The sequence below is a fragment of the Adelges cooleyi genome, unplaced genomic scaffold (genome assembly GCF_023614345.1).
Source record: "Adelges cooleyi isolate 19-005CV unplaced genomic scaffold, UGA_ACOO_1.1 ACOO_flye_CR_arks_rails_tigmint_CR_PRNA_2, whole genome shotgun sequence".
Lineage (NCBI taxonomy): Eukaryota > Metazoa > Arthropoda > Insecta > Hemiptera > Adelgidae > Adelges > Adelges cooleyi.
In genome coordinates, this window is record NW_026095860.1 from 10,626,158 (window position 1) to 10,652,884 (window position 26,727).

Sequence of the window (26,727 nt, forward strand, 5' to 3'; positions counted from 1 at the left end):
CATTGAATTGATTTTAATCACAGATAAAAAATTTACAAACTATTTTTTGTTAATATCTAAAAATTGTAAGATATTTTTTGTATTCATTTTTATGAAATTTGTTTAATTACACTTGAGTTCACACTATTTACATGACTTAAAGTTACTCCCACTTGGATGTCTTGACTAGTTCGCTAACGTTTCGGAACACTTGCACTTCCATCTTCAGGGCTATGGTTCGATGTTGCTCGTACCGCGTTATATACCATACCCCCACCGCATTCTCCGCTTCCTCTTACCGCAGCCAGCTGTTTTCTACGGCCACGCCCCTTCGCCGACTACCGCATGACTGATTTTCTTAGAAAACAGTAGGCAGCGGCAAGAGGAAGCGGAGAATGCGGTGGGGGGTATGGTAAGAGCACACGGAAGCGAAACGGTCAGTCTGCAGGAGAGCGCGGTACCAGCAACATCGAACCACAGCCCTGAAGATGGAACGTGCAAGTGTTCCGAAACGTTGGCGAACTAGTCAAGACATCCAAGTGGGAGTAACCTCAAGTCATGTAAATATAACACCCCACTTAAGTTTCAATAATTTTTTACACTTGAATTCATTACCCGAGATAATTATTAATTTACAAAAATAATACTTCTGTCTAATTAGAAAATGTCAGTTATTCTTATATAATTAACAAATTATTTGTTATTTTTCAATTAAATATTGCCCAACTCTGATTGCTCGTTTACATTGTTCCAGTCGGATTTGACTTTTAAGAAGTATTATTATTTTTAATTTATTAGATAAATATTATTAATCGAACGAAGGGCTAAAGCGTATTATTATTCTCTCGTTAGATCCTCTCTCCTCGTGTTATACAGACCACTCTTACTTTATCATAGTTATCATTATTATTATTATTATTTTTTTTTTTTTTAGGTTTTTTGTGTGTAATAAGAACTGGCTAACCTTGGCTGGAGCCACTGGAGTGCACGGCGAAATCGACCGGCCTATCCTTGGGCAGTTCCAGTCGCGTTGGACGAATGCACCGACGGTGGTTTTTCTTATCCGAGCTGATGCCGCCGTTTTCCACGACCATCGGCCTCTGACTCCGTCGTTCTTTGCACACAATTGTATTTTATTGTATATTTTATTTTTAAAAGCATTACACAATTATCATTATTATTAATATGTATGGGAGATACCGCCACGATATACAGTGAAAACTCCGCTAAGAAAATCAAACCCGTCTGTCCCCTTTAAAGAGGGCGGAAAGTTTACTGTATTTGTTGCCTCTTATCAGTTAACGGGGGATTATTAATTTTCCTATGAATATCCTTATTTAAAAACACAGTAGTCACTATTGGCTCTTGTTGATATTTACTTATTGTGATTTATGATGATATTTTATTTGTTTTGTCATGTAAACAAGATGATTTAATTGAAGTCATTTTTTTTTTGAAAACATTTATTAGTTGTTTTTATATCCAAAGTGATCGCTCGAAATGTTCAAATATTATGTTCACAATTAGAGAAACTAATGAAATACACACGTTACAGACATTAAATAAATATTTAAAAATTGTATACAATCGTAAAAAAAAATCTGTTGTCTCACATGTTAGATGTTATCGTGGAACATTTTTATTGGCTATAAAATTATTTATATATATTATATTGCTGGCTAGTATTGAATTATTGTTGATTTTTTTTTTTTGCATTACAAAATGACCGTCGTGTACTTAGGCGTTTTCTCTTTTTTGATTCTCCCAGAAAGAGAGTAAAAAAAAAAAAGAAACAATAAAGTACAACCTATTTGGTGGTGCACTGCATTGTCATTTCGAACTTAAATTTTTTATCAATATTTTTTTGTTTGCTATATAACTTTCTTTATTCATTCGAACGTTTTTTTTTAAAAAATTTTTTATCGAATCCTCAATGGGGAAAAATAGTTTGTGTACATATTATAAACAATGTAACCAGTTACATTGTTACTACCTCACCTTCTCCCATTTCAATCTATTCTTTCGTCCGATTTTTAAGGCGAAAACAATACCTTATTTTTTTTAAAACACTGTATTTTGAGATACAGATATTGCTTGTATAACACGCCCAAGAACCAGTCGTAAAAGGGCGGGGGGAGGACGGGGAGACAAAAACCGCTTTATAAAATATGTGCTATGTGGTGACCAAAACGAGAGACGGAGAAATTCGATATATCACGGGGTTATTTTTACTCTGTTGGCGTAGGCGTCGGAAAAAGTATACATGTCACCAGTTGAGAAAAAATATATACACTAGACTGTCTAAAAAAAAAAAGAAATTGAACATCCCCCCTCTAATCAATAGATGGTAGGCTACTATTCGTTTAAAAATTCTAACATAGAAACTAACAAAAATGATTCTTAAAGCTGAAACATGACAATTCAAAATTACTTTCCTGATATTTCATAGTAAACATTGATTTTATCAAGTTAAAGCCCGTTCGAAACTGGTAAAACTGATAATATTATGTCTTGATAGCTTGCTAAAACAAATTGTATCACTAAATGTCAAAATAACAAATTTCAAGTGTTAAATTTTAACCTTTAGAATCTTTGTTCAAATTTTCAAAATAAACGATTTGCTAAACGCTAAACAAATTAGTCATGTTTTGGATAACAATATATATTTAAAAATGCACGTTGACCACGTTGTCGTTGACTCCAACGACACACTAGCCTAACAAAAAAATCTGGCTACTCTAAACAGCAACAACACTACTTACTACTTAAAACTGTATAATTATATACCAATACTACAAAATACAAACTATGTACAAATGCAGCTAGAGAGACTGCATTCAGTGCACTTTTTTTAATATATTATAGAGAAAATAACACCAAGGCCATAATTATCTACTGAGTAAACGCCACTGAAACGGAACGGAAAACTACAACAATCCGACGGCATATTTATATATATTTTTTTTTTACGTAACAAAGCCAGCGCTCAAAAAATATAATTACATTCCCCAGCGGTTTTCTACATAAACATATTATTAAAAAAAATATATATATAGATAGCTTCGACAAAAGGCAAACTCCAAAATATCCGTAATTATCCTAACAACAGTGGCTAACTTGCTGCAAACTACTATAGACTGAATTATTACTAGTTATTATTTTTTTCCTAGTATTTGTTTACACGGTTTTTCAAATTTCATGGATTTCTATTAAATAATAAGGTGTGTCAGCTATAAACGTCGGGGAAAAAATCATTATCATATTAAATTATCATAAATAATGCCCATTTAATATTTAAGTGAAAAAAGTGTAAGTATTATTTTTTTTGTAATCAATTTTCGCTTCGAAGGAAATACATTGGACCGTAAAAGTCATGTCTTTCGTTCAACTGATTTTCTGTAACTTATCAATAATCTCTTACCAGCGGTTTCTCTTATCAGTTATCTAGTAATTATCGATTTTCCCTTATCAATCAATATTCCGCTCCCTATCTTTTCCCTTTATAAGTCGCCCGTTAAAACTACTATTTAAATATTTTAGAACATTCAATATACATAAAAATTACAATTTTTTTTTTGTTGCCGAAACGATGATTTTTGTAAATAAAATGAACGTAACATGAAATTCGGACAACTCTGTAAAGTATGTACAAAAATAAAAAGGCGACGGTGGAGTGGTGTTTTTTTATTAAATATTTTTCTTCTGCGACCACTCGACGCTTTTGTACACTAGCGCAAACATCAGCGGTAGAACTATTTACAATTTAGTAATATGAATAATGATTGCACACATTATTATGGTATAGGGGATGTTTATTCATTTGTTTTTATTTCTGTAATTATTATTAGTATTACACCTGGCTCACCTATGATAGTGGGTTTTTTACATGCCGCCAGGTAGGAGTCTTGGCGCACTACCGGTTTGAAGCGGTACGATTCGTCTTTAGCGACCGGCGGCTCGTCTAGAAAAAACACAACAATAACCCAAAAATTGTAGACAAACACAGTAAAAAAAAAACTCAAAACTCAAAAAACCTCAAACTGGCGAGTGATTTTTTTGAAAAAGCGTGAGGCATCCCCGCCGCCCCGCACAGCCATTAATAAAATGGTAAAATAATATTTTTTTTGTTTAAAGGTATAATTTTGATTTTGGATGCAACGAGAAACGTAATATATAATATTTAGGACATATTTGTGTACGCGTTGTGTCGTCAAAATGGCATGAAACAAAAGTCGCCAATACTTGAACCATTTTTTTTTATAATGGGGGTTTCTTTTTTTGAGCGGGGTATAGCTGTTTTATAATTCTTAACGAGTTGCTAAATTTACTGTCGGTTTCTTTTTTTATTCAAAAAATAGTACCCATCATAACTTTTTTTTTTTACTCGAGCAGTATAAAAAAAAGGTATAAAACGTACGTGACATTGCTCGATGGTTATACTAACGGAAAATAATAGGCGTTTCAGGCACGCGTTAATGTTTAGAAATTCAATTTTTCTTTATTTGGAGTCAGTCGAAATGTCAAGATCTTTAAATTTTATCCAAACCCTTTATAAGAATAATTCTAATACAAAAATTAACAGAGTTGACATAAATCAGGCTTTATTTTTCGACACGGCTTAGTTGTATATACATATATAAATCCAATAAAACCTCACTTGGCCAAACAAAATAACCCCCCCCCCCTTTCCCTTATCAAAATATAATTTTTTTTAAATATCCTGTAATAAAAAACTGTTGTGTAAAAAAACATATAATAGTAATATTAACTGCTGTACGGGACACACGCTGACCCTATTAAAGCAGCGTGTACAAGATAAACACGTGTTTGTATGATATTGTGTACGTGTAAATTATCCTCATCCGACGACAGTCAAAGCTCGCATCAGCCAAAAACAGCCAATACATGAAAAAAATAACAAGCGAGATGAACGTGCACGAAACGTCGCTTACCTTTGCTTTGGTCGAACTCTTTAGGAGGGTCGCAGTGGATTTTATTGCTGCCTATAGGCACTATGAGGTTGCCCGAGTGGTACGGCACGTCGGCCGAGGCGTCCACGTAAGACTTATCGGAACCTGCGAAAAAACGGTGAGCGGTAATCGTGATGGTAAGCAGTACAAGAGAGTAATAAAAAAGGCAGCGACGGCGTGACACTCACTGCAACTACTCAGCGAATCGTCTCTGCTGCTGCTGCCGTCCTGGTGGTATTGTTGGTGGTGCGGCGCTGTGGCGGTGGATTTCTTCTTTTCCGAGCACAGTTTCTGCTCGTACTCCATTTTTCTCACCGCAACGTTAGGAACATTGTGTTTGGACGACAGCCTGGCCAACTCGCTCCTGTAAAAGTCGGTCTTGTCGTCGATTTTGCCGCTCTCGAATTGTTTGGCCCTCATCGACACCACTTGCAGGTTGGCCTGTTTCAGGTGATCCGCGGCCGCCGCATCGCCGGCTGCGGCCGTGCAACAACCGGGCTGCTGTTTTTTAGCGGCGTCCTCGTTGATCTTGCTCAGCGTGTTGACGAACTGTTTGCTCTTGAGTTTAGAGGGCGCAACCGGCGGCACCGGCTGTTGGTGTGGCGCGGGCTTGGCCGCCGACTGCGGCGGCGATTGTTGTTGACCGGTCGACGACACCGGCGGCGGCCACAGCGGGGCCGACAGTTTTTGCGGCCTTGAGTAAAACTCTTTGGCCGATTGAACGGGCCGCCGGAGGAACTCTTCTTTCTGTTCGAGGCTCTTCTTAATGCGGGAAATTATGACGGAATCGTCGGGGGCGGCGGCCGTGGACGAGGCGTGGCCGCCGTACTGGTGATTGTCGGCGGCCAGCAACGCGTCGCGACACGCCACGCCGACGTCCATGCTGTGCCGGCTGTTGGGGTTGGCCTTGTTGCGGTAGCTGCCGCCGTGGGTGTCGGCCGCAGACGACCGGCGGCTGTTCGGCGTCCGGTGCGGCGAGACGAACCGGGCAGCGGCGGACGACGACTTGACCGCTACGCCGCGGTCCCAAGGGTTCTGGTAAATCGGACTGGAATCGCGACCGCGGTGAAATCGCAACTCGTTGCCCGATGTCATAGCCGCTTTCAGGCGGCCGGGCCTCTGATTTGTTTCGGGGTTGTGAGCGGTTTCGCTGAAATACTGCAAAAAAGCAACAACAAAACGGTTTTAAAGATTGTGTCACAATAGGGAGTTTACAAGTATGAAATTGATTAAATTCGGACAACGTTGAGCGTAAATCGAGTTTAAGATATACTCACCAACTGTAAAATGTCATTTTCCATGGGCACCACCAACAGGTAGAGAGAGCATCGTGTTTGTTGAATGAGCTGAACGACATGTGCGTAAGACTTGCCGGCCACGGTCTCGCCGTTGACGCTGATTATACGGTCACCGGTGTTTAGACCCGCTAAGCTCGCTGGACCGTTATCTTTGACTTGCTTCACGAAGATTGTGTCCATAGGTTCGTCTGGACGAACGCAAGCGCCTCGCCGCAAACCCAACCGTTCGTCTCCGGCCAGTACCTGATAAGAACACACACAAAATAGTTTATTATTAATTATTATTAAGTGACCTGACAATTCAATGAAAAGTCTGTGACTAAAACGTATAAAATCATTTTTTTATTTGTTCTCTTCGTAAGTCAATAAAAAAAAAATGAGGATAATATTGACGGTAAGTTGGCAATAAAATAAAATCCAAGGCCAAAAACACTCAGGGGGAGTTTATGTCCTATCACCGGAGTGATTGAAATGATAGTTTTTACATTTTTATTTCTAATATTTTGACATTTTTGTTTCAAAATTTTGTGACGGAATTATAATTAGATAAGTAAATACAATAATGTCGATCAGGTCAAAAGTTGCGAATCAAACAAAAATCTGAGAATTACCCGAAGAGTATGCGATGGACGTTTTAAACAATCGACCTATATCAAAAATAACAAAATAGATAATTATCTATGTGTAAATAGGTTTCGGTCCAGCAGTCGCGAAGATAACATATAATTAAAATACAAAACCCGTCATGAAAGATAATTTAAAAAAAACTTCTACGCCGTTAACTATTACAATAATTCTCATACACGATTTCCACAGTAAACCACATTTAAATGCGCGACACGCACACAAATCCTACTCCTTGTTTTTCGGTGAAAACTATAATGCTTCCGCCATTGTTAATCGAAAACGAGCGAGTAAATATATTTTTTTAAATATAATTTATATTTATTTTCGAACAGTACCAATATAAATTATAATGATGTACGTCCATTAACTACACACCGAACCGCAGTATAGTTTAATTAATCAGTAATCCGCCCGCTTTTCATACTCGGTGTGCATTATATTTGTCGAAGAATTATACTTTTGTACTAATAGATGATAAGCGCTAATAACGCGCTTAATGTATCCGGTAATTTATACCGACTACAACTAATTTGTTTAACGGTTGTTTTTCCATTTTAAATTGTCGACGGCTGTACAAATGCGCGATTTTGATATTTATTTGTTTATAATTTATTACTTGTATACAGACTTGAAACATTTCCTCGTTGAACAAATTATTTTTATCGTCGATTTTTTTAAAATTTTAATTATCAACCAACCACTGAAATGATTTATTACAATAGTACTAGTTTTTAATTATTACTTATCAAATTGAAAACGGTTATAAGTTTAAGGTCGAAGGGTTAGTGAAAAAATTCAAACTACAGATTCTGTCCTTATTTCTCAGGTATTTAGCCAATTACATTATTTAGAAATTATCATTTAAGTTTTCCCTATTCGTAATATTACAAAAAGAATGTCTAAGCTTATATTTGTAGGTCAGTGAATTAAATATTAGTACTTCTTACTTACAACACTCAACGTCAATATTTAGTAACGGGATTAGTTGTTTCCAGTTTTCATTCTGGGTTGCGGACCTACCTAATAATTATAACATTAAACCAATAATTAGTTTATTTGCCGACTTTTATTTATAACACGAGCTCAAAAAAAAAAAATACTCAGGCAAGCACCCCGCCACAGGACAACATGAACTTTTTTAGCGGTTTCTCGATGTAATATATTTTTTTCTAACAAACTATAATTCGATTTTAGAAAACTATATATTAATTAATTTCATCTCAAACAAACTCTCGACCGACTTTCGCACGTTTAAGTGCGTACCTAACTCTGGAAATATTATGCACGTACTTAGTTACAATGTTCTTGATTTTTATTTCAATTTTGTACACACCGATATAATTGTCCGCCGGTTAACCACAAGTAGTGAGCAATTACAGTGTTATTATACATATCCACATGGCGGTTCGCGATTTTGCGGTCAACAAAACTTGGGCACAGTTTGAGTAGGTAATACAACAACGGTCGTGATCTACAGTCGAGCAAAATATCAAACAATAGCACAATTCAACAAAAAGGAAATATGTATTATACTAACGTCATAACGTGTTTTCCTTAAATTAAATTGTCCCCTCCGAATTATAAAATATCTTTAGTTTGTGTACACTAGATGTAAACTGAAGCCTATTGAAATGATGAAAATCAAGAGTACAAGTGACAATTAATCGGGGGGAGAAAATAACCCCTTATCCTACTCCCTCAAAACTAACTAGTCTCCCCTGGTGATAACGAAAATAATAGTAATGATAACTGCGGTGGCACCTCACTGTGAAAGTTGCCGGCCGACCAGACCGTGTATGGACTTTGGCCACCCGAGTGTGCTGTTTTTAAAGGACGGGTAAGAAGAAACCGCGAACCGAGTCAAAAATACATTTCGGTAGGTAACCAAAAATAATAATTACCGACCAGGTGACACATATCAAATCTCACGAAAATACATATTATTATAACGGGCTAACGGATTAATGAGACAAGACCGGGTGCGCCGGTATAAATATATACGTACGTTCTCGACATTGGACTTTGCCAAAAAGGTCCTTACGGTCGAGATAAACGCGTGTGCGTTAAATTATGTTATTATTATGATCGACAAGTGCTAAACGCATCGTGTGTAAAAAAAAAAACCAAAGCGGAACGTGTGTAATTTTGGCAGAAAGATTATATGAATTCGTCGACCGATAATAATATAATTATCGAAGAAAAAAATGACAAGTGCACGAGACCGGTAACCATTTTTGAAAATAATATGATAATTTCTAGACTTAAAAAAAATAAAAAAGATAGAAAAGAGAATATTATCACTGCCGCCGTTCTTATACAAACACACGGCTATTTTTAATGGTTTTATTTAACCACTGGCATCATCTATTTACATTTATTGCAGACTATGCGGGTTTATCGTTTAGAAACTTGGCAAGTATAAATAATTATACAACATTTATATATATATATATATATATATATATATTATTTAGTATACGGGAGCTACTTTATATTTAAACGCTTTTTCCTATATTTTACATATTATTGTGTTGCCCAAGTAAAATTAACGACTTTTCTATTAATCTAATCAACTGTTGTTGACCTACTACCAAACCGTTAAATAGAGTCTAGGCATAGTGAGAAATAATTTTTAATAAAACAAATACATTTATTATATATATATACAATATTTAAAATTTTTTTTTTCCGGATAATTTTGTATATTGCAAAAGTACGATATTCCATCAATTACTTTTCATAGGTACATTTTATTTTCCACCTAAACTGAGAATTGACTTTTGACTACTAGACAAAAAAGTCAATGAGATGATAAGGGTTGTATTTAAAAAATAACACAGTTTTCAATTTTGAACCGTAAAATATCAGGCTAGTTCTCGAACGCGATAACGTTTGTTAAAATTATTATTAGTGCATTACCCCCGAGCTTAGTACTGCTTGTCTAGCGCGCACGTTCAGTGTCAGTAGGACAATGATACGAAAAAGAAAAAAAACAACGTGACATTTGAACAGACAACGAAATTATATAAATTATGTTTTACGACAAAATATTATTTCGGCTCTTTGAGTAAAAATCAAATTAAATATTTAAATTCCTATGGTATTATGATCCATTTTAAACACAATTTGTTTCGTAGTAATTACCTAAATAAGTTGTATTGAAAATTAATTTAGGTATATTTTAATCAAGTACCTAACTCTACGATTAGGTATTTTTTATGAATATTAAAATAATAATTGATTTTTATAAGTTTAAAAATGTTAAACACTATTAGATTGCAGATTAATTGAACGGCCAGTTAGGGTGAAACCACACAAAACATAATTTGCATAAAGAACTTGTCTGGTAAATAGTAAATACCAGCTCATTTTTTTTTTACAATTTTTATGTATATATCTTAAAAATCCAAAACTAAAAAATAAAATCTCAAATTATTTGATATTTATTAAATGTTATCAATATTAAGTATATCTCAGTATTAATTTAAAAACGTTTTTTCTATCCAGGTATCAATTTTATAAATATTGTATTTAATTTAATATTGTATTTTCTCATTATTTTACATACTAGTTTTAATTTTTTTAGGAAAGAATAATAAAGTAAAATTGACAAATAATTATGATTTGTGGACAGGCAAAAAACGAAAGAAAAATGATTATATTTCATTTTATGGTAGTTGGCGAAAATCAAGCTCAAGAAGCATTTCGATGGTAATTACCAATTTAATTATCATATATAATAGATGGACGACGGAGAAATACAGCAATCATCATCCAGATTATTTTGTTCTCGAACAACAATTACTTTATTGGACACATAGTATATCTTGCTAATACTATAACCGGTCATAAACTATGTAGCTGAGGGAGGAGATGGTGTGTCCTGAATAGCGTTACTGCGGTAGTGATAATCCATGTTTACGACAATATAACAATCAGTTGGGCGATAAGGTGTTAATGTTATATACTACACTGTAGTATACCTAACAGCGAAGGTAGTAAATTAAATTTGTAAGTACTCACCAGATACGATTCGGGCGGATAGACGATGAAGTGCCGCAACGTAAAGCCAAACCCATTTTCTGACCTGCGTATGAACAGCGACCTGGGACCACTGCTTGCTCTTGATTCTCGGTTTTGGCCCTGTTGTAAACAAACAAAAAACACCTTAATAAGACAGGTAACACAGTTCGTTCGATATAATATTTCTCATAGGCTCAAAAGTCCGGATTTACAAGCACTAAAAATCTCTACAGTAAATATGGCTTTATGCAAAAAAAAAAACCCTTAAAATGTGCACTTAATATGCACTTTATTACCAAAATTTTTGAAATAGATGAATTTATATGCAACTTTTGTTTTCATCCATATATTATTTCATACTTAAAACAAATAATATACCATTATAGTTTCTTTGGTTAAAATAAACTTAATTATTTGGTCATGAACATTTATCAATAATATAATGTATAATATTTGTATAGATGTCTTCTTCTGAATAATTTAAAGTTCCATAAATTAAAATGGAACCTATTACATAATAAACAATTAAAGGTTTATTTTTAGCAAATATAAATAAATATACAAAATAATAAAAATAAAAACAAATATTTTTTATGCACAATTCAAAAAAGGACGATGCAAAAACTGAAAAATATGAATTCCCTTATGAATTTTTTTGCGGTACATTCTTGTGCATTATCTGTGAAAAAATCGTCCACATTTCTTACTCCTATTTATAGCACTACTTATACTAACAACAAATATATTAAATCATAAAATTCAGGACTTCATCCATCGTTATAGGTACATAATGTTTATTATAATAATAAAACTAGAGTAGTCTATCGCAACAGGTCCTTGAAATGTCATCTAGGTATATATTATAAAATATATATATATATACAATTTGGTGTCAAGACGTTCTAACGGGGTCACTTCGTGAGATAGCTTTTAGCTAAAGGACGTTAGATAAGAACATAGACGAAATAACGCAAAATTTACGAGCTTTTTCATTTTAGCACAAATCGTTAGTGAACATTATTGTGAAATTTTATATAATGATAGACAAAGTATATCGCATTAGGCTACGGACATTAAGACATCCACATTTGAACGAAATAGAGGCGATATGAACAAAAAATGCATAGTGAACTGTAAACTTAAAATTGTATTAAATGACATCTTTTTTTTTTAAACTGCGAATTTCTACAAAACCTGAAAAATGAATCGGACGGACCAATATGCGCGTAGTGTTAACTTTCAGTTCAGTGCGACCTAATAAACAAAAATACACTACTTCTTTTTCGTACACGTGTGATTGTTTATTAATGGTAGTCTTTTGATAGTTACCGCGGTTGCTCTCATGACCCAGCGTGTCGACTAGATAAAAAAACATGTTAACTCGGTTAAAACACCACATAAACAAACGGTCGGTATTCTCATGTAACAGCAGCTAGTACAATAAATTATGAAAAAAACCAGGATCATCCGTATAGGCTCTCTCTGTAGGGAGCAATTACGCTACTATACGCGGTATAGTTTCCCTTTCATTAAACGGAATTAAATTTATTTATTATTATTGTTTATTGTTTCTATCAGACAATAACGATATGTTGTGACGTTATATAGGATTTTTTTTTTAAATCATTACAGTGTACATTTTTAGTGAAACGAGATAATGGAAAAAATACAATTTCAAAAAAATCTTTGGAAACGACTTTTTTACAAGCTTCGGCGTCGGCCTTGCGGTTTATTGCCAATCAAATTAATGATGAGATTTAAAACGGGACTAGTGACATTTTTTTCAAATTACCGTTTTTGATCATACGGTATTTGCCAATGACATATTTTTCGTAAGTTCAAAATTGATCAAACAATAAAATATATTACTGTAAATTTTACTTATATTATTTTATTAAAAATGATGTTATGGCGATCGTCTAATTGTTTTGGTTTTAAGTCAAATTGGGAACATCTGTGGGTCACCGCACTATGCTTACCCCCTCCCCCCCTCCGTTATACATAGTAAGCCCACTAGCTTGTGGATTTATCACAAGTCGACTTGAACCGGCGTCAACCACAACCATAAGAGACTTTAGGTAGTAACTATACTCGTGTGGTCATATTGCAGAGGTATTTTAGACAATCAAAAAAAAAAAAAAATAAACAAATTATCGTCTGTGTCCAGTGTGTGATCCGGTTACGTTTTCGAAACGGAAAAATCGATACGCCGGCACAGGACCAAGGACAACAAAATATAATAATATAAGTCGTGCAACGTTTATTGTTGGTCGTTATTGTCATTACACGGTGTACCGGCATAGGCAATAATAACAAATAATAATACACACTTACATTCTTGTACGAACATATATATATATTATTATAATAGAGAGATCAAAAACCGAGTATATCTACAAGCTGTTTTGTCGCATGGTATTGTTGCCAGGTGCCGGATTGGCATGGGCGAGCGCCACGCTAAAGAGTAAGGTCTATTTTTTTAGTCGCCGCCAGTGTTTTTTTTTTCGTTTTTATTATTATCCCGGTGGCGACACGGTATAGACACTTGCGATTTGCACACGTCCTACCTATATACAACCACCCTGTAGCACTAACTCCGGTCTGGAGGCCCACAGCCAAATTCCGAATTAGTTTTATTATTATATTTTATTTATTTTTAAGTACGAAATCTATACATCGGTCAACGAAAACAGCGTGTGCCGCAACCGTGTTTTCTAATATATATATATTTTTTATTTTCAAAATATATTATTTGTCCGGCCGCGACGCTTGTAAAAAAAAACCAATAATAATAATTGCACAGTTACGCAATGCAAGCCGCTGTTCAAATGCAATAGCTATTGCATATAATATAAATATAACACACGCATGTCGAACCTATATAAACGCACAAGTCTTTGTACACGGTCTACATTACTGTATTTTACTGGACCAATGAACTCGGCGAGGTGCGTGTGCGCCGTACGCACGCGATACACAAATCGACCGACGGCATCCGGTAAACAAAACCAAAAAAGGAGGAAATGCATTTTATTAAAAAAAAAATACATACATCCCATAGTTTGCACAAACAAACAGTACTTTCTGGGCTGCTCCCATACGAAGCTAACGTGCGGGACTTGGAGAAAACTCAAAAGTAATAAGACACAAATAAAGTTGAAAAAAAATACAATTCGACGACCGCTACATAATTAATATTAATTTACTTATGTGAACCATACATAGGTTAGACGCGTATCGAAACAGATCTCCACGAGAGTGTCTATATTATAATATTTATACTTAACGGGCCAGCGGCCGGCAAGACTGATGAGTCAGACGAAAGTGAACACAAAGACGGTGTTGTGCATTTCTGAATCACGATCTACACACCCATCACGTCTTCAATATACTTGCACCTTGAAGCTATATAGTACTTACTAAAGTAAAATAATAATAATAATACACACGTCAGCGAGAAGAGGAACACACGTCGGTTTTGGTGTACACATATATAGCACAAGCAAGTCGAAATAGAAGTTTTTAATTCAGCGATAACCGGAAGACGGTGAATTCAATTAATGATAAAGTTATAGGAGAAAAATCTACCTACTCGGCAAAATAATCCTTGAATAGATGTTTTTATAAATAATAATACAATATATAAAGCGCATCTTCTCACACATGCCCGGCGGTTTTGGTCCACTCTAACCGTAAATTATGTTAATGAATGGAATCGACATTGATATCGAATATTATCGTTAGAAAATGTGATAATTATTTAACAATTAGGTGACAAAAAAAAAATGAAATTAATTAATTTTTAATAATGTTATTTTGGCTATATTCGGTAGACAATGGTATATACCTATGCGATGCGATGAGTGCCAATGTAGCGTTGTGGTGACTTAAACGCTCGATAAACACACAAGTATCGTGGCGTACAACAAACGCTAAGCTCTAAAAGATATGATAATTTATTTTGGAAAAAAGAATCGTCAAATGTCGGTATATGTAAAAAATAAAACCACGACCGACTGTGACACGTGTATAATGTAAATTATCTAAGATTATTTGAACCTATGTAACTATCGGTTTGTTATACTGTTTTTTTCCTTGTAGGATTGTATATTAATGGTTTTGGTTCCAACTTGCCCCTGCCTGTTAACAATAATTTGATGGCGGCTTCTCCCCGTGATGAACTTTATATGTACTTAACCACTATTGACAACAATACACTACGACACTCGACTCTATAGCACGTAAGATTTAGTCGAATAAAATGAATTACTTGTCATCCTGGCTAACAAGTATAATGTTATACACTATGCGGTGTTATTTGTGTGTTACATAGTTTTTGATATAGGCGAAAGAAAGCCCGAGACTATATTATAATAATTGTTGTAACGCGTGAAGGAGACAGACGAGTAACAGACGTTTTGGAATACATACATAAATCGTGTACGGCTGAAAGGGCTCGTGGATACTTATTTATTTATTTTAGTTTTTTAGGTTTTTTTTGGCACCCGTCGTCGAGCTGTGTGTAATAAATTGGACGGCAACGGCAGACGTTGATTTCATAGACAGAACGGAAAAAAAGAGAAGCAAAAAAAAACGTTTAAAACTCACTTCACGCTCAAACGCAACACACGAATGACCGGAGAATCGTGAAATTACATGAGTTAAAAAATAGAATTAAAAAAAAAAAAACTATGATCTACCTATTATACACCCAACGACGACTCCGTACCGTTATATTGTTTTTGCGACCGACAACAATATAAACGCGGCGGGCGAAATTTAATTAACAAAATTTCTCTATTCACAACATTCAACACAACACTCTATTACACATTGTATAATGCGCGCCAACGGTTTTGTTTATAATCGATTTCTACATAGGCAGGCGGTAAGTTATGTCATTAGTGTTATGATTATGTGCTCGAGACCGGCGGGCACAACACGGGTCGGTGTAAGTATTTTGGGCATAGAAAAGGGGGAGGCATCATCGGGTGCCCGAGGCTTCTGAAAAATTGACACGGTTTGGAGAAAAAAAATAATAACAACAAATTTAAATCAAACACATGTTTACAGAAACAAAAAGGAGGTTTAATCATAATAAGCGAGCGCGTGGCAGCCCGGAGGTCAGACATTAGCGTGTACAATAGAGGACAGTACATAATAATAATATGATCTTCGGGTGTACACACGCACACACACACACACAACGAACGAGGCTATCCCAGGCATAATATTTTACATAAATCATACTTACAGAGACCAAATTGAAAAAACCCCATTAAAAATCGACCGGTAAACTTACACACTAGTATAGGTAAGCATGCAAAAATTCGATTAACGCGCCGATGATAATAAGTAAGAACAATAAAAATGATTATACTTGCGAATCGAATTCGTGCGATGGGCCGTGGTTATAAAGTTTCTACTCGTAGTATATGCTGAAATGCCACAGTAATTCCGACATTAGACTTACAGATCGGCGGTAACAAAGTCGAGCGGCCTGATTTGAAATCAATTTACTTCCAAACCAGTGTACACAGTCAAAAGCAGCGTACATAACACGACCGCTGATTCACAACCCATCCTAACCTACATTATAGCCCGGTAAATCTGACAAATTATTATGCAGCGATATAAATAGGATATTGTGGGGCGGTGGTGTTCACTAGGTCTTTTGTGAGATAAAAGAATTAAACGAGATGAACGAGGACGACAGCATTCGACAAGTAGGAAGTGAAGAATAAAAAATAGAAAAAAAATAATCCGTTTGACAAAACACCGTTATCGGGAGTAATAATAATAACACTATAAAAATATACGGTCGACGTCATTTTTATTCCCATTTAGGTACAATACCGTCGTGGTGAACTAAAACCCGACGACCGCAGAGGTGTCGAACCGACGACGGAGGAAGTGAGTGGCGCGCGGTGGGGTGGAAGAGTTTCGACTCCGAGGAGGCGTTAAGTAGCCGCTGGTTTTGATAATCACGAAGAAGAGAACAAAAAATAATAATAAAAACACCCGTTATGATAATAATAATATGCGTTTTGGTATTGCACGCTGCGGCTAATGCCCCGCTAGAGACGTCGTGATTTTAATGTAGAAAAATCGTTGTCACACACAACTTGCACGCCGGACGTGCCACTTCGATGCTAAATTGCCAACATCGCCGTCGCATTGTCTCTACTCACCGCTATTCACACCCCCCTCCACCCATTTTTAAGCCCACTGTAGTGTTCCGGCACCGTGTCGTTTTTTACGCTCTAATAATGATATTATTATTATAATTAACTGTTGAGAATTTTTTTTATCCTCAAAAAAAGGTAAAACAACCGAACGCTTGACAGTAGAACGTCCGATTGTCATTAAGTGTTTTCAGAATGTAAAAAAAAAAAAAGCAAAATACAGCACTTGGCAAAGCTACTTTGCGTTAAATCTGCCAATAAGAAAGAGATAATCATCAGGAAATTGTCATGTTTCCTCCAGACATTAAAGACTTACAAAAAAAAAACGTAAAACATAAAATAAAGAAACTAGAAAAACCAGAATTAGATGAGGCGTTTAGCTCTTTTAGCAACGTATACTATGCTCCACATACGACTACATACGGTTATCCATCGAATACCTAACAAAAAGTAATAATAAATCGAGTAAGGAAGAATACATATTGACAGATTCAAATAACACCTATCAGCGACAAGAAACTACACAAAACTAAAAAAATAATAATCTAATTTGTTCACAAGCTGGCCAGTTTATTTAAATACAAACAATAATAATGTTATTAAATGTAGCGGATGGCCCCATTGAAGACAACGCTTGTATATAAATTTAAAATCCATTAAAAAAGCGTTAGGTACAGTTTTTTTAGTCACACAGTATTCACACGGTAATTGGGCTAAACGACATCGCCAAATAAAGATTTCAAGTATTTTACCTAGTATAGACGCCTGCCCCATCTTACCTATGTTATATTTGTTTAACCTATTAGCATACCCATACAATAAATATTGTAATTAATATTTAATTCGTTATAAAAGAGCATACAAAAATCAACCTTTTTAACCATGACTTATGTAGCTGACAAGAATACCTAGTCACAGTTGGCAAAAAACCTAAACCCAAAAAACCAAGCCGGTTGTTTTTTCTTAAGCCCAGGAAATATTTGGAATTTACCCAAAACTATAGATTTTATAGAGGATTTTTGTTTGGTTTATTCACACTCGAAAAAAAGTTAACTAGGTTAAAAAAACTTGTATTATTGCCAACTCTGCCTAAAATTCCAATAGGTAAAAAGGAGAATAGGAAAAAGCATTTATAGGGAAAACATATTTTTAAGTCACTATTTATGTTAGTACCGCCATACCTAACAACAAGTTATCTGAATTCAATCAACAAGTCTTAATGCTACTAACTAAGCTGTTTCCTGCGCTCGATCAAGACTAAATGACACATTCACTATGACGCACTCTCAACCCGTATTGTTTTACTATGCACGTCATCGAAGACGTAAGCACATATGTTTTTATTTTTAACGAAATAGGATCAAAAATTATGAACGGTTTAAACTTTATAGTTGCGATTAATGGACGCGTGTAACGACTAACGACCATAACACGTTGGATTACCGTCGGCGCCAAACGTGATCAATTAATTATAATCTTTATGAATGTAGACACATCTCATTATATCCCTTTGTAACGGTACTAGATTATGTTTCTATGTGATTTCACTAATCTATGACTCGTACATAATGTATAAGAGAAGACCCTGAAGGGACAGCTATGGCATCTTATTATTATTAATACGATATTATGTATAGATCTCGTACAACGACCAATGATCGATACAGATTCGTTATTGTGTCAAAAAAAAAACTGTGCCGAGCAGATAACAAAACAACAGGAAGCTTTTCCTACGCACGAATAGATTTTGATCGTATTTTTCACACGCGCACGTTCCTTTATAAATATTACAGCAAGTTAAACCGACGCCCCTCATGTGTGTGACACGTTCAAGGCAAATCCCTTCACGCACGCTATACTTTATATACTTTATTATTATTTATATTATAAATTATATCGTATCACAAATAATACAATCAGTGAAGCACAGTGACGGTGCTCAACAGTCTAAAACAACGAACACGTGTGTCAATCGCAAATAGTTCAAACTTAAAAGCGTTTTTCCTATAGCTGAAACAAAGTGGTTCGTTCGGGATAAACTTAGCCGTTATTTTTGGTCACAAAAAACTTAATGCAGTATGCCAATGTTTCTTAGCTTAGAACAACTACCGAGTAGTCTTCAACCAACATGACAGTTTGACCAAAATACGTTAGTATATTATAGACGTCTACTATAATTAAAATACAAAAATAATTGCATTTCGTGTTTTCACTTAAAATCTAAAATAAGTTCCTTGACGCAGAAACGAGCATTCTGGAAAATAAAAAAAACTACCAAGCTTTATTGGCAAAAGCCGCAAAACGTGACACACACCACTATGTCAATTTTTTTTGTCACAGACAAAAAGTGGAGTTTAACCTGTCTTGTAGGTAATATAAGTTTGATATCCGGCCGAAAATTTGTATTTTAGGTAATTGTGATAAACCACAATGGCTTTTTTGAGAGAGTCGAAAAGTATAAATATTTCAGTAACGATTCACCGGATTAACACACGAAAAACAATTAACTATACTTTATTTTTAGTCGCGGGTGACGATTGAAGTCGCTAACGCTCTCTTTAGATATACATTAAATAACTTATACATATATATATATATATATTATCAATTATGTATAACCCGTAGACCGTAGACCATACTTCCCGTCCCAAGTTAGGAAAAAATCAGCTTGTAAATCTTCTAATAGGTCAAAAACAATAACAGCTGCGTTTGATATAAATTATAGCATAACAACCCCACTACTGGTAAACATTGACTTTATTGCGATAAAGTTATTTTAATTTATGAACGTTTCTTTTTTAAAACAACGAGTACACAATATGTAAAAATGACGGATGCGTTAAAACGCACAGTAATCAAAAAATAATAATAATAATAATACCAACAATATTAATCCTAGTTATTTTAATAAAATAACGTTAATAAACTCGGTACGAGAAACGCCACAGGTTATGGTGAATATTATTTCGTTTAAATAACACTACTTTTAATATATCTAGAATATAATTGTACAACGAAAAATTAACGTGGATAAACAATAGTACCGTAGGAAATCTACAGCAAAATATACACACACTGAAACAAACAAACCGTCGACGTTCGTTTTGTACGACGCGACGGATCTCATAAATTCACCAGAACATTGTTGCGTCTGTTAAAAATATAGTAATAATAATAATAATAACAACAATATAATAGGGACCGCGTAGGCCCACATAACATAAACGTACGTCCGAGCACATAGTTAAAGTAAAAGATCAATTATTTTCCAATTTGTAATTCCATCTCCACCTCGCCGTCCGCCCACCCACGCAAACATAAGACATTTTTACAGTGTCCGGTGTGTTGTTTAATGACTCGTTTATAATAAGTGGTGTAGAATTAGTAGTAGTGGTGGCCGAAATACAGAAAAAAAAAAATAGTATCCATCCATCCATCGGTCGTCTCTTGCCGGTGATTTATATGCGCAAAAGCAAGCTATACACGTTTAGTCGTTTATAAAAACCGTGTCGTGGTATTTGCTAAACGACCTCGTCCTAATGATGATACACGAACACGTTTATATACAACCAAACCCAAATACACGACACTACACGTTGAAATTTAATTTTCTTTTTACTTGGTAACATAATAAAATATACTTTATTATTAATAATTTGTAGTACGACAATAATTTATCAATCGACTGCTGACGTTAACATTATTATTCTTATATTATTTTCTCTCCTCCGTCACAACTATCGTATTACAACAATCGCAAGACAAGACCAGACTATACCTGGAAAACAACGCGACGACGAGCTGAAGACAACAATTAAAATAATATACATATATTTTTCCGGCGACCAAAGACACAACCGACGATTGTTGCCAAAAAGAGATAAAAAAACACACAAGTGCTCGGACATGCGAAAACGCCAGAGTTCCAAAAACGCTGAGCAGCCAACGTCTACCGAGACTAAGGAGCCCGGGCGCCCATTTCAAGGTTTTTTTTCGAAGAAAAAAAAATATAAAAAGAAACTCCTACAGAACACCACGGCGTTGTCAACGACAATAATGATTTCTAGTACATGTAATAAAATAATAATTTTATACAATTTAAAGTGTCCAGATACACTGACCGTTTTTTTTTCGGTGCACAGGCGTCGTTTCATATTTTATGCGTTTATAAATATGTTATAACGTTGTGCCGTACATGCCGGTTTTTTCCCTTATGTATAAATAACTGTTTAAATATAAAATTAACGCGTATCACTTCATCGGTGTTGTCCGACCAAGATGATAAATAATTATTGCAGTAATTCTGGCGCGAGCTGTACAGAGCGGATCCAAAAACTACAAATACTATGGCTTAGGCTTAGTATGACATAGCAGTTAATGCAAATGCCAAATTTTTAAATACTTACATACAATATACCGGTGTGTAAAAATAATTAGAATAATAAATTAATTATAAGGGACATCAACGATTGATTAGAGGGTGTTAATTAGATATAAGACTTTCAAAATCTAGGATGGAAACTTTTAATTCATTTATACATTTTTTTACTAAGTTTTGACATCAAAATTACTTTTTAACTAATATTTTCAATTTATATTTATATATTTTTTTTTTTGACAAATAGTATCTAAAATGAGTCAATAAGACTATTATGTGGCTAAAAAGACGATTTATAAGCTACAAATTCGAATATTGGCATTCTGTGCCAGTACACCCATATAAGTTTTTTTGTACCATAAATACACTTAACTTTAATATTACTAGCTACATAATACATAAGCTGTATTATAAGTCTAAAAGAGCCAATCACAATTTTTGTAACTCTTGCAAATGAGCTTAAGTTTTTTTTTTTCTATAAGAGTACGTTCTACATTTTTATTTTGGTTGACAAAGTTGTATTAAATAATGAAACTGTAGGAATTCGTTTTTCTTACTTATCTCTTGATTTCTAATCAACATTGTAAACAACAAGAAATCTGACGAGTGGACTTTGATTAAAACAAATTGGTTATTATTGGTTTAAATACCCACGTAATAATATATTATACCTAATAATAACAATAGGTATTATTAATTTTTGAGTATATTTTGTTTTTTTTATGATTCTACAAGTATTGATAAAAACAGGTATAGCGAGCAAATCAAATAAGATTAGAAATTTATCTATAGTTTAAATAATGCTAATTGAATTATTTACTTCAGTACATTATAATAAAGTAAATAATATACAAACAAAACGATTGCTTTGTAATATTATTCTTAAAAGCTATAAAGTTAAGAATAATTTTCACCAACTAAATTTAATTTTAGCAGTCGCTTGTGGTATCTCAACAGTATCAGTAAATACTGAATTACTAGTTTTATACAACTAGTAGTATTTTCCTTGGAACAAGTTATTGCGATTTATTAGCACTATTAGTTTTGATTTATATGCGATTAGAATGTTTTTTTAATGGTATACGGATATCCTTATAATTGCACATTCGCAATGGTTTAGGTTACACAATAGTTTCACTAGACCAAAAGAAAAAAAAAGAAAAAATACCCATGTCCCGGGACATTGCGCACGATAAAATCATAACGTGAAAGGAATTATCAATTTATATAGTCGAAAATAAATCGTGTCGTTCCTAATGCCACGCCTTGCCTAAAAATTAATCGGTTCTTGACACTTTTTTTAAAAATTTATTTTGGTTATTTTATGATACACTAAGTTACCTGTAATCCCGTGAAATTCATCAGCGGGGGTCATATTATGTATTTAATCAGATTTCATAACGATATACCACGAAAAGACATTTTTAATCCAAGCAGTTATATTTAAACTTGCTACATAGTAAATACATCTGTTATGTTTTGTACGTTGAAAATTGTTGAGAATTAATTAAATAATTTATATTTACATAATATAACGCGTACATACAAAGTAGTAAAAACTAATCTGGTTGACAAACGATATTTATTGCTTTCGGGTGAGTAGATAATATATATACATATATATATATATGTATATATTAGGAGATAGATTTTAAAAATCTATATATATATATATATACGTATGTATAATTTATTATGGCTATCATATTTCAACACGTATATTTGTTACAGAAAATCTATCTTCTTGTCTTCGACACCCCACACAAGTCGATGGCCATGAACTTAAAAAAAATTGTACAGTTTATTCACATGAAAAAAAAAAAAATAATAAAACGCCACCGTCTGAAGTCGAAACGTATATTATGATACGACACAACGACCAACATGAGAGTGATATTTATTAACTCGGCAGCACAACCGGGGTCCACGCGCTTAATGCACAGTAGTTGTTTACCATGAATACAATAATATATTTAGTTGTATACCAACCTGTAAAATTTCTATTGAATAAGTATTAAAATTTCATAACAAATTGATGAATAGACACTATTGTTTTTTTACATTTATTGGAGTGCTCGACGCATTCAAAAATGCTATTAATTCAATACTTTCACGTACCCGTAGTTACTATTATCTTTATTCACGATCAATGTAGTATGTGATTTATTTGAACGACAACATAATATAAATGATTAAACGCATTAGGATCTATTGTCGAATCCTAACAGCAAGTCTAGCACTTTCAATAACAATGGCATTACATACATGATACATTCGACGCACTTACAACTGAATCGGTTTTCGCGCGATCATGATAATCTAAAAATATAAAAGTACTTGTTTGTTTTAATACAATATAGTAGTAATTACTATTATTATAATTTTCCAATTCATTTATCGACGCGCAAACTGATGAAATGTATATAGCATGAATGGTAGAAATAATTGTATATATATTATAAAATATTAGAGCTAATGAAGAGGGGAGAGCCAAATGGTCAATATATTTAAAATCATATGCTCAGAGGCTCTGAGTCAGAGCATTGTGAGCAGTCACTGTCCGTTTTATTGACTACACAACATGGATTTTTTTTATTATAATAATTATGGTGTAAATTCATCAAAACAGTCCTATATATTGAATACATTAAAAATGTCGCCCACTGTAATAATAATATAAAACATGACATATACTGAAAACCAAACCGTGTTTAATGACACATATATTTTGAACCATGCAAGTCATACTAATTAATCTATCAAAACACTAATATCGAATTAACGAGCCGTCCACGAAACGTTAAAACCTAAAATATTCTAATTGATATTCCGTCCAATATCTACGAATTATTATTATTATTTTTTTATTATTCAAAAGCCTCGACTGCGAGGTCATTGGCGTACACTACGAATTATTATTATGTCAGTCGTGTTAACGTGAAATTATGTATTTTAAAGTAGCTTTTAAAAAATATCTAAAAAAGGAATTGGGTTACAAATGAGTTGCTATATTTAAAAAAAAAACCTTTTTCTAACCAGAATTCAATGAACGCCGAAGGAAAATCAGTCAAGGTATTGGAAAACAATAGCTGGCGTGGAAAAATAAACAAGTGACTGGCATAATAATACAAACTAAGTAGGTTAGTCACATTTTCGTGATTTTTTTTTCAGAAAGAAGTTTCCGGACAATATACATTGCGTCTTCGACCCAGTTATGATGTAGTTGTAGTAACAATAATAATGTATTATTATAATTTGAAGGCAAAACAGAACTCGAGCCAGGACCTACCAAGATGTATCGGAAATCAACATGAACATGATCATAACGTTATAATAATGTTATAAGCGCAAATATATCATTTTTAATTAAGATGTTACTTTTACCGTCCGCCACTCTCCCGGTATGTTTTAAACAAGATTAAAAGCGTTATTTATTTGTAATAGAGTATCCCGCGAACCGGTAGCCGGTGATCATTCATACAATAATAACGCGACAGTACAATGATTGGGCCGACACAACTTATGCAAACGCCACTTTTTATCACATGGATAAATAAAATTATTTCAATAATAATAAGAAGTTCTCCTTTAATTTCATTTGAGTTTTCTAAATCTATAAACAATGACCCGATTTATCATACCTTCTAATTTTGCGTTTAGTGTTATACCGAAAAGCTACAATCGGTAAGAAACGCAGACGTATGTTTCGATTAAAAGCCTAAAGTGGTTGTGTGGCGACATGTTCGATGTTTTATAATGTACTTTTATCCAAGGGACCGCCAAGTAAACGCTTAAGTGTCTGTACATATATAATATATATAATTTTGGATACCGAAAATGCACTGGATATATGTTAGTTCTTTCAGACATCGAAATCGATGTACAAGATTGCCGCTGTTGAATTTATACGATCTACACGACTCTATATTATTGTTACAAGCTAAATGCATTAAGCCCCCGTCGGACAATGAAATATTAATATATACGAGTAAACTGGATCGACAAGACGATTTTGCAGACTATACACAGTCGATTATAGCGAAACCTCATCATTATCACATTGACAACAAGAAAAACAATAAACGATAAAAATATAAAATTCAATCAACGAAAAAATGGTAAACAAGAAGTAACATTTATTCTGTCGGTAAAAAATAAACCTATTGACAAGGTCTTTTTTACGGGGTACGAAAGTATTATCTTATCATTTTAAGCATCATTCGCGAATCTCTCACAGTTTCAAAGTGGACGTTCTCCACTTTTTTTTTTAATTCCGTTTTGAGGCATCCCGAATCCCCAAAAATGTAAAATTATGCGCATGGAGGTGAAGCGAAGAAAGTGTGTGCTAAGTATCATTAAATTTACACAACTCTATACTTGGACTCGATCAAGTTATTTTAGGATTGAATCAACCCTATAAAACCCGTATCCCAGGATAAATATCAGTCGATTGCTGGACTAAACAAAACGTACTCGCTGCGTTATTTTTTTTTGTCAACTACGTTTTTTTATTGGCAAAAACAATTGGGTTGTTTTTTTTTTTTTACTGGGTCTTTTTCCCATTGAGATCGAGGGCAGTCAATAACTATTTAGGATATTCGTGCACATTTACCTGGGATAATTGACGGACGCTGACTTCGTAGCAATGTATCAAAGCCACCACTGGACAATAATGATTATTATCAAAACCAAAATACACAAAATTGCGGTCGGATCGACAAGACGACTATACTAAGGATAATTTCGATGGCGTTTTATTTAAAAATAAAAATAATGACTATCGCGGAGATGAGTCACGGCGAACGCGTTTCTCCGGCGACGATAGCTCTCGCTGACTGATGGACATACACGAGCACAGCGCCGAAACCGCACTGTCTTTGCCACCACCGCCGACACTGTAAGCCACACGCGCCCCGACTGCACTACACACAACTATAACACAGAATGTATAATATTATTGCTATATTATACATTATATTATTATTATTATTATATTGTGCACCGTACACAATCCGCCTACATACCTGCCGACGACACACTCATTAACGCCGGACGACGATTTATTATTATAAAATATCAAGTCCGCAAAGCTATAGCATAATATGGTACATATATTTCTTCTCTTTACCGTATAATAATAATCATAACATACTAACATAAAAACTGGCACAGTCGAGGGACCGTCCCCCGTGTGCGTGTCGCCGTCCTTGGTTGACTCCATGCTAGAGTCGCATTAGACCTAACCGAAGTCTGGAAGCAATGAATTT

The 26,727-nt window shown here is 34.3% G+C and overlaps 1 protein-coding gene and 1 long non-coding RNA gene across 11 annotated transcripts in view; one reads left to right on the forward strand and one right to left on the reverse strand.

Annotated features, from left to right (window-relative positions):
* LOC126834012 (rho GTPase-activating protein 21) overlaps positions 1–26,727 on the reverse strand; it is a 71,553-nt gene that overhangs the window by 15,011 nt on the left and 29,815 nt on the right. For 5 of the 10 annotated variants that reach the window (XM_050565661.1, XM_050565658.1, XM_050565659.1 and 2 more), the window contains 6 exons: positions 10,898–11,017; positions 6,227–6,490; positions 5,138–6,107; positions 4,932–5,054; positions 3,845–3,940; positions 944–1,093 (listed from right to left, as the gene is read on the reverse strand). In XM_050565661.1, coding sequence (XP_050421618.1) covers positions 944–1,093; positions 3,845–3,940; positions 4,932–5,054; positions 5,138–6,107; positions 6,227–6,490; positions 10,898–11,017 — 1,723 coding nt within the window. Of the gene's footprint in view, positions 1–943; positions 1,094–3,844; positions 3,941–4,931; positions 5,055–5,137; positions 6,108–6,226; positions 6,491–10,897; positions 11,018–26,072; positions 26,185–26,727 lie in introns of those variants that run through there. The other 5 variants (XM_050565662.1, XM_050565663.1, XM_050565664.1 and 2 more) reach the window with 3 other exon arrangements.
* On the forward strand, positions 425–1,669 carry LOC126834014 (uncharacterized). Its single transcript, XR_007685026.1, has 2 exons — positions 425–539; positions 914–1,669. It is a non-coding gene; the product is annotated as an uncharacterized LOC126834014 (long non-coding RNA).